A 10,097-nucleotide genomic window follows, 5' to 3' on the forward strand; every position below is an offset into this window, starting at 1 on the left:
GCTAAATGTTGGCGCCGTTATATCAAACGCCATTTCTGCTGTATATATACGAATGAAATAAAACAAACTGCGTAGCATCCGGACTATTACAGAGCATCTATGGATGAAATGGGGGCGGCGGGGAACGCCGATTACTATTATTGATCTGCAATACAGTGTGCGTTCAATATAGCATTTTCATTGACCAATCACGTTACGTTATAAAACAATGTCCAATCCAGCTGTAATTTGGGGTAATATTATCCTACCGTCAGGCCATGTGATCGCCGGCAGCATTTCCTCACCACTCATCGGATTCTGGTAGATCGATATGCACATTGGCTAATCATAAATCCCATTATGCCACGCTGAAAAAAACGCACGCCAAACTAATCCAAGATGGAGGATGTTCGGCTGGGATGCGTCTCTACAAATCGGAGATGCTTCCAGCTGCAGAACCCCAGAACCACCACAGTAGCGGCGCTTAGAGGCCCCGCGCTTAGAGACCACTCGCTTCCATTGGCTGATTTGGGTCACGTGATTTGGGCGACGCTAGTATACGGAAGTGGCTCTCAAGGTGACGATTAGACAACACTTTATGTTGTCAGTAGATGGCAGCATTGGTTTAAAATTAAAAGGTGAAAATGTTGAAAACTACAATAATGCATTTCCCAAGAGCGTTAGCTGGTAAAGACACAATGACATGATGCAAATATTTTACATTGCAAAATTAGCTGGAATGCTGCCATCAGATTAGGTTAAAGGGGCATTTCACCAAAACAACAGCGGCAATTTATTTTACAAATAATCTCACACACATCCAAAAACTCTAAACAGTTTTGCAAATATTAATTTAGTTTGACAGTTATTGAGAGTAATGAGTTTTAATATGGCAACCAGTAATGTCATCGGGGACACTGAATCCTTGTGTTGTGTTAATCACAGCTCAATTAAATTATAAGGTAGCAGTCCCTATAAAACAAGATATTGCTATTTCATCTACATCATGGTGCTGTGATTAACACAAGGATACAATGTCCCCGATGACATCACTGAGGGCCATATTCAAACTAATTTACTCTCAATAACTATCAAACTAAATGAATGTGTGCAAAACTGTTTCGAGTTTTTGGGATGTGCGTGAGATTATGTGCAAAATATATCAACATCGTTTTAGTTGTTTTTTCCCCTTTAATATGTACAAAGTCATTCAAATGTGACCGTATAAGACAAATTCCCCTCCTCAGTTTTCAATAGACTAAGTTTTCCGAAATGGTAAATGTCATTGTCAAGTGCTCATATTGGTATTCAGTATCATGAGTTCAGTATTTATCAGTACTCGTGAAAGTATTGACACCTGTCCCTGTTAAGCAAAACAAGAAATTGCATCAGACAAAATAACGTGTTGGACGTTGCAGATTTTAAACGTTTTATTTTGATCATGAGAAACATAATCAAGGAAAAGGAAAAAAAGATATCTTGAGAAACACAGATTGAAACATGACAGAGCTTCTGAAAGCTCTGAGTAAAGCAGATACTGCAAACCAGAACATGGGAGCAGTAGAAAACAAAATCACAGTGAATAAAGGAACAACTGAACAAGACAAAACAAGTGCTTCGTTAAGTCAAGTCAAGTCAAGTCAAGTAATTTATTTATATAGCACGTTTAAAAGCACAAGAGCCAACCAAAGTGCTGTACAATCAAAGCTTAAAATCAATGTCCTAATATAAAATACACAAATACAAAAATACAAAAAGGCACAGCAGGACAAGACAGTCCATTCAGAGAATAGGACAGTAGGACAACACACGGATAGGGGAACACAAAGTACAGTAGCACACAGGGGACAGAGGAGCATAAGAAGATATACAGGAGGGGGGGGGGGCAGGATAAAATCACATGGGAGTGTGTGAGTTAGGGTGTGGGAGAATCAGGGTTTATTGAAGGCCAGGGAATAAAAGTGGGTTTTTAGACGGGCCTTAAATGTCTCCAGTGAGGGGGCAGATCGGATCTCCAGGGGAAGCTGGTTCCATAGCTTGGGGGCCACGGCCTTGAAGGAGCGATCGCCTCTCTTTTTGAGTCTGGTGCGGGGGGGGGGGACCAGCCGAGCCTGGTTGGAGGATCTTATGACCTGGGTGCTGCGTAGGGGGTGATGAGCTCGGTGATGTATAAGGGTGCTGCACCCGATAGTGCTTTAAAGGTGAGGAGGAGGATTTTAAAGTCTATTCTAAATGGGACTGGGAGCCAGTGTATGGAGGCTAGGACTGGTGTGATGTGCTCTCTCTTTCTGGTACCGGTAAGGAACCTAGCTGCAGAGTGCTGGACCATTTTGAGGCGGGACATGGCTGCCTGACTGATGCTGGTGTAGAGGGCATTGCAGTAGTCAAGGCGTGAGGTGATGAATGCATTGACTACCGTTTCCAGGTCGACGGGTGAAAGGATTGGTTTTATTTTACTGATGTTGCAGAGTTGAAAGAAGCATGATTTGACTACGGCATTTACCTGCCGGTCGAATTTGAGCTCTGGGTCAAAGATTACACCCAGGCTCTTGACGTGGGGTTTGAGGTGGGTGGAGAGTTGTCCTAGGCTGTTGGAGAGTGTTTTGGTGGAAGAGGGGGGGCCAAACAAAATGATCTCCGTTTTATTTTCATTTAGCTGTAAGAAGTTGAGGGCCATCCAGCTTTTTATGTCCCTGAGACAGTTTTTAAGAGAGTCTAGGTTAGCTGTGTCAGAGGGGTTGAGGGGAAGGTAGTGTGGTAACCTTGACTTCATAATTTCATAATCAAAATGTTAGATTAACCCTGAAAACTGAAAATATCTGTAGTGATGGTAAAATAGTTCATCACATGGACTCTCAGAGTGATGGAACAAGCAGTAGCAGGCAGCAGGGTTGTGTGACATTCTGGGGAGCCTTCAGGCCAACCCCCCATGTTAAAACGACTAACTCAACGGCAATTAGAAGAAAACAGTTGGAGAGAGAGCCATTCCAGTCCCCCAAGAAACCAAACACCTAGACATGTGACAGTTGAGCACAGCAAGAGAGACCAAAAGCGGAAATGCCTCTGTGAGACCAGAGCAATTTGGTTGAATCTTTACAATAATAGATTCAGAAAATACAAAGTGTCAGTTTGGTAGATGGGGTTTGTGAATTGAATAGTATTAACCTAAGGAGCACTGACTATACTGGGTTGATGTTATATCAACACAAGCACTATTAAGGCTGAAGTCATCAGACCTCACCATGTTGAAAACCACCAGGCGACACCTCTCTAATGACGACATTGTTTACTCAGTCACACACCACAGAAAAACGGTGACTCAGTATAACAGTAAGGACAGTTGCCTAATCAAGATAAGGTCACAGGAAATATAATTGCATTATATTAGTTTAGAATGAAAACAATGTTGGAATAATAAAACAAGAGTATAGAAACCTATTAGAAAGTAACTTACAAAGAAAAACCATATAGAAGGAATGTTAAAACGATTGATTCATTCAAAGGGGGCCACAGTCCAACCCCCCCTCTGTCCAAAAAGGAGGGGGCCACCTGGCTGCTACAGGTACCCACACGACCAGAAGACACCAAATGAGGACTGCCTGTTTTTAAGATACTTGTGATTGGTGGAACTAGGTTAAGAGTAGGGAAGTCAGATAAACTATAAGTATTGGAGGAGTGCAGTTAGTAGAGAGGCCAGCCCACCGTCCCGTTCCCCAGGGGGTCCGGCTGCGCCTCCATCGGTCCACCAGAGAATGTGCTGTCATACATGTGAGTAGAATCATGGACTCTTATTGTTGGTTAGAGTAAAATGTACAGATTCCTACTTTAGGACCAGGTTGTGCTCATGTGTATGGGCTAGTACATTCTCAGTTCATTAACATAACATGACTAATATTTATGTACAATACTGTCTTTGATGTAAAGAGCCAACGTGTGAGGGCTATTGTGATTTACCTCATCAAATCCTTTTGTACAATCATGTATTATGCTTGAAGTTTCCTGTATGTAACCAATGCATTATTCCACTCTCGGCCCACGCTGCAATTAAATGAATATTGGACCATAGCTTCTGGTTGTTTGGCTGTACACACTTATTCTCTACTGGCTATTTTTGGGAGTCAGACGAGGACCATGTTTTCTATCACACTGTGATCTTCCCCTTCCTCTAGTTAGCAACCTCACTGTGCTGTAATTAATAGATATTCATATAGGAATATACGACAGTAGATTTGGGAGTCATCGGCATAAAAGTGATATGAAATGTTGTGTTTCTGGATGATTTCGGCCAGAGGGAGCATGTAGATGGAGAAGAGTATGGGGGCCAGGATGGAACCTTGGGGGACCCCATACGGTAGACTAGCTGTGGGGGAGGAGTGTCCACCCAAACTGACCGAAAAGGAGAGGCCGCTCAAGTAGGATGCGAACCAGTTTAGGGCAGACCCCCCAATACCTAGCCTGTGTTCGAGACGATCGACCAGGGTGGAGTGGTCGACCGTGTCGAACGCGGCAGAGAGGTCCAGGAGGAGGAGCATGGCACAGCTACCTGAGTCGATGGTGAGGAGCAGGTCATTGTAGATTTTGACTAGCGCTGTCTCAGTGCTGTGCCCTGCCCTGAAACCTGACTGGAATTCGTCTAGGAGGTTGTTGTGATGTAGGAAGGGGAGGAGCTGTGCCAGGACAGCCTTTTCTAAAATCTTAGATAGGAAGGGTAGTTTGGATATGGGCCTGTAATTATTGAAAAGAGCAGGGTCTAGGTTAGGTTTTTTTTAGGAGGGGCTCAACCATGGCGTGCTTAAGGGAGGAGGGAACAGAGCCAGATTCCAGAGAGCTGTTTATGATAGACAAAATACTGGGGCCTACTATGTCCATGGAGTCTTTTAGAAGATGGGTAGGGAGGGCATCAAGGGGGGATGTGACGGTCCGCATGCCTGCCACCAGCTCTCTGAGAGTGGTTAGAGAGATGGGTTGGAAGTTGTTCAAAAGAGCTGGGCAGGAGGGGTGGGAGGGAGGGGGAAGTGGGCAGGAGGGCTGGGCAGGAGGGGGGGTCCGACAGGGGGGCTGGGCAGGCGGGGGGGCCGGGCAGGGGGGCTGGGTAGGAGGGGGGGTGGAGGAGGACGATGAGATGGCTAATCTAATGGTTTCCACCTTCCTAATGAAGAAGTTTAGGAATTCTTCACATTTGGAGGGGGAGGCATCGGGGCAGGGGGCGGGAGGAGGGGAGGTGAAAGAGTTAATGGTCGAAAAAAGGACTCTGGGATTGTGACAATTTTTGGCAATTATTTCTGAGAAGTGCCTTTCTCTCGCCACCTTAACTGCCTCTTGATACTGTTTGAGGTGATGTTTAAGGATCTCATAGTGGATCTGCAGTTTATTGTGTTTCCACCTGCGCTCGGCCTGTCTGCACTGTCTCCTTAAAGCTCTGGTGTTCTCATCAAGCCAGGGCTGAGATCTAGGTCTGGGCCTTTTGAGTTTAAGGGGGGCGACAGAGTCGAGTATGGAGGAGCATGAAGAATTGAACATTGAGATAAGGATCTCAGTGCTGTGCTGGGCAGGAGAGGCCTCAATACTGCAGGTGTTAGGGGCAGCTATATAGGCATCACGGAACTTAATGGCAGTGGAGGGGTTAATGTGGCGAGAGGAACGCGCTGGGACAATAGCTTTGGAAATGGGGACAAAACACAGAGCATCAAAAGAGATCAGTGAATGGTCTGAAAGGACTGGGTCATCTATTTCCATGTTGTCGATGGAGAAACCTGCTGTTAAAACTAAATCTAAAATGTGGCCGAGTAGGTGAGTACATTCCTCTAGGGCAAAATATAGCCATACAACTACACATACATAAGCATCCACACAGAAGCCAAAGACCAGAGCACCTTGAAATGTCCCAAGAGGCAGAGAGTGTTAGCCTTAATCTGTTTTCTTGACGAAAATATGCGATCTCCTGATTAGGTGACGAGAGAAAGTCCTGAACTGTGTAAAAACATCTTCTATCTATGAATCACAGTAAACTATAGACACTGCCTCTTTAGTAAAGTATTTAAATACAGTAGTACAAGTACTTTCTTTCCTCCCCTGGGTTCTCTACTTTCTTTGTTACTGTACCTATTATAATGCATATTTGGTAGCATCAAGTTATTCAGTTTTCATATTAACAACTGTAATCATGGGTTTTATAGGTTTTCATTGCATTATCATTTCATATATATAACTTTGCTCATGAAATGATAATTACTGCAGATTTACTTTGACACCAATGTCCAGCAATGAAGTCAGGGTCTTTCTGAGACATAAAGGAAACTGGTAAGAAACCAGCCTTCAAACAAATCAGTAAATCAAATCAGTGAAATAGAGAGAGAGAGAGAGAGAGAGAGAGAGAGAGAGAGAGAGAGAGAGAGAGAGAGAGAGAGAGAGAGAGAGAGAGAGAGAGAGAGAGAGAGAGAGAGAGAGAGAGAGAGAGAGAGAGAGAGAGAGAGAGAGAGAGAGAGAGAGAGAGAGAGAGAGAGAAGAACGAGAGAGATTTTTTAACAACTCTTTGTTCCCTCGTCCACTCCAGCTCTTGTGTTCGCCGGGGCCTCTTTTAGAGTGGGCTTTAAGGAGGGAGGAGGAGGAGGGGAGAGAGAGGAAATGAGAGAGAGAGAGAGAGAGAGAGAGAGAGAGAGAGAGAGAGAGAGAGAGAGAGAGAGAGAGAGAGAGAGAGAGAGAGGGGGGGGGAAATGAGAGAGTGAGAGAGAGTGTTTTATTGAGTATGTTTACCATTTTGCCTGTCTCTCTTTGTGCTTATGAGTTTTAGTGGGGTTTCCTTGACAAAGTAAGCTAATTAGAGGTAGTTGATGACGATAGAAAGTCCTGAACTAAGTAAAAAAAAAACATCTTCTATCTATGAATCACAGTAAAATAGACACTGTCTCTTTAAAGCGACTCCTCCCCTGGACAGCTAGAACCAGGAAGCACCTCCCACCCCGTGACGCGTTCAGAGTTTACTCTACAACCAGGAAGCACCTCCCACCCACACGATCACTCTTCCTGAGAAAACAAAACTTAGGAGTGTCGTTGTCTTTGTAGAATAAAATGGCGCAGCAAGGAGTTGATCTGGACCGCGACCAGTTCTGCTGTTCTATCTGTCTGGATCTACTGAAGGATCCGGTAGCTATTCCCTGTGGACACAGCTACTGTATGGGCTGTATTACAGACTGCTGGGATCACGGTGATCAGAAGGGGATCTACACATGTCCCCAGTGCAGGGAGACTTTTACTCCGAGGCCTTTTCTGAAGAAAAACAACATGCTGACTGAAGTGATAGAACACCTAATGAAGACAGGACTCCAAGCTGCTCCTCCTGATCACTGTTATGCTGGACCTGGAGATGTGGCCTGTGATGTCTGCACTGGGAGAAAGCAGAAGGCCCTCAAGTCCTGCGTGGTATGTCTGGCTTCTTACTGTGAAACTCACCTCCAGCCTCACTATCAATCTGATACCTTTAAGAAACACAAGCTGGTCAAAGCCTCCACACGGCTTCAGGAGAACACCTGCTCTCGTCATGATGAAGCTATGAAGATTTTCTGTCGTACTGATCAGCAGTGCATCTGTTATTTGTGTTCCATGGATGAACATAAAGGCCATGATACAGTCTCAGCTGCAGCAGAAAGGACGGAGAGACAGAAAGAGCTTGGCATGAGTCAGCAGAAAATCCACCAGAGAGTCCAGGGGAGAGAGAAGCAACTCAAAGAGGCCCAACAGGCTGTTGATTCTCTCAATCGCTCTGCTGATAAAGCAGTGGAGGACGGTGAGAGAATCTTTACTGAGCTAATACGCTCCTTGGAGACGAGGCGCTCTGAGCTGAAGAAGGTCATCGGAGCCCAACAGAGGACCACAGTGACTCAGGCTGAAGAAGTGCAGAAGAGACTGGAGCAGGAGATAGTGGACCTGAGGAGGAGAGACACTGAGCTGGAGCAGCTCTCACACACAGAGGACCACATCCACTTTCTACAGAGTTACCCCCCCCCCCTCTCCATTCCCAGTGAGTCTACAGACTCACTCAGCATCAGTGTCCTTCCTCTCCTGTACTTTGCAGATGTGACTGAGGTTGTGTCTGAGCTGAGAGACAAACTAGAGGACGTTCTGAAAGAGCAGTGGCCCAGAATCTCAACAACAGTGAATACTGTTGATCTTTTACTGCCACCAGAGCCCAAGACCAGAGCTGACTTCTTACAATATTCCTCTCAGATCACACTGGACCCAAACACAACAAACGGATATCTGTCTTTGTCTGAGGGGAACAGAAAAGCAACACTGAGGCAGCAAATGCAGTCATATCCTGATCACCCAGAAAGATTTATTGAATGTCATCAGGTTCTGGGTAGAGAAGGTCTGACTGGACGCTGTTACTGGGAGGTGGAGTGGAGTGGAGGGGTTTCTGTAGCAGCCTCCTACAAAGACATTAGTAGAACAGGCACTATGGAGAACTGTGGATTTGGATGCAATTCCAAATCCTGGGCTTTATGGTGCAGACAAAGTGATTACCTCTTCAGACACAATAACAAGAGCATAACAGTACCACCAGGCCCCCGGTCCTCCAGAATAGGAGTGTACCTGGATCACAGGGCAGGTACTCTGTCCTTCTACAGCGTCTCTGACACAATGACCCTCCTGCACAGAGTCAACACCACATTCACTCAGCCTCTCTATCCTGGACTTGGGCTTTATTCATACACTGGGGAGGCTGAGTTCTGTGAGCTGAAGTAGAGATCAGTGACATTCACAGCTCCTCTACCCAGGGTTTGGGGTTTACATTGATCTTGAAGATGCTGAGTTGTGAAAGATAAGGTAATTAGGAGTTACATTCACTCAGTCACTCTATCATTGTTCTGAGGGACTCACACACACACACACACACACACTATGTTTAGCTTTGTTTCTAGTTTCTAGCCTACCGGGGTAAAGTTTGTTTGATTAGATCTTGCATATTCACATATTTGATTCCTATCTTCAATACCTCTGTTCCTTTGCATGTGGGGACAAATCTTTATTTTCATACTCAGGGTAGGTTGGATAACAATATGCAACCATTTTATTTGTATTTTGTCACCTTTGGTCATTTTGAATTACTGTGGGATTTGGGTCTGTCTCTCCTCTCTCTGTTCCAGGGGGGGTTGGTAACAATGTGGGGGCCGGACCTCCATGGGGAGGTTGATTCTGCCTATAACCTTCTCCCTCACCTCTTATCTCTGGGCAGCCGGGACACTTCATACGGGACACTCTTCTATCTTCAAGGCCTTCGGTTGAACCCACAGCCAGGATGTGTGGATCATGGGTCAGTCGTAAATGCAACTATTTTGTTTTAGAACAGAACAGACCCATCTGCGTTATCAAAAGAGCTCAAGGAGAGAGAGAGTTGTTCTTCTGGTGGCAGACTTTGAGGGACACAGACCTAGATAGGAGCTGGTTTAGGAAGAATGACCATTCATTGAATATTGTGCATTTTGTCTTTTGTTCTTTTATATAAATAAACGTGGACATCTAAACCCAGAAGGACCCGTGTGGATATTTGCTTGAAACTTGCCGTTTCACCGACTGAACCTCAATATAGAACTTTGAAAACAATGCAAAGGAATTTACTTGAACTCACTATTTCCATGTGCCACATGATAAATTCAGTCTAAATCTAACATTACCATTGAAATTCAATAGTGTTCAAATTAAACGAGTTGGAGTTCATAGAAACATAAGTATAATCTACAGTATCAATTATACAAATATGTGTGTATGTACAGCCCACCCTGTTATAAATATACAAATAACTATGCTAAGTCTATTCATGGTACAAATATAGCTAACTCTATCTTATGTCTACTCCCGGTACAATATATATATTGTAGCTATAATTATAAATATAAGTTTATCCTGTGCAATATATACAGTACTCCATACTAAGTCTACCTTGATCTGTACATGGCATATAAGATATTTGGAACTTTCTGAACCTATTGTAAATCGTAATATAGATCAGTTTTACTATGTTTGGAAACATTGCCAACATACCCAAAGTGTTTCAGCCACAGAACAAATACAAGCAGCTTACTGTTGTCTAGTGTCGGTCAGCAGGAGATGAAAACAGGGCT

The 10,097-nt window shown here is 44.4% G+C and overlaps 1 protein-coding gene across 1 annotated transcript; it reads left to right on the forward strand.

Annotated features, from left to right (window-relative positions):
- Window positions 1-7,023: 7,023 nt before the first annotated feature.
- On the forward strand, window positions 7,024-9,507 carry LOC311236315 (tripartite motif-containing protein 16-like). The gene is made up of 2 exons (XM_084338391.1): window positions 7,024-8,802; window positions 9,123-9,507. Exon 1 carries the CDS (start codon window positions 7,048-7,050, stop codon window positions 8,719-8,721), a length of 1,674 nt encoding a protein of 557 aa, XP_084194517.1. The 5' UTR covers window positions 7,024-7,047; the 3' UTR covers window positions 8,722-8,802; window positions 9,123-9,507.
- Window positions 9,508-10,097: the final 590 nt, after the last annotated feature.

Source organism: Notolepis coatsorum (genome assembly GCF_963971535.1).
Source record: "Notolepis coatsorum genome assembly, contig: SUPER_10_unloc_1, whole genome shotgun sequence".
NCBI lineage: Eukaryota > Metazoa > Chordata > Actinopteri > Aulopiformes > Paralepididae > Notolepis > Notolepis coatsorum.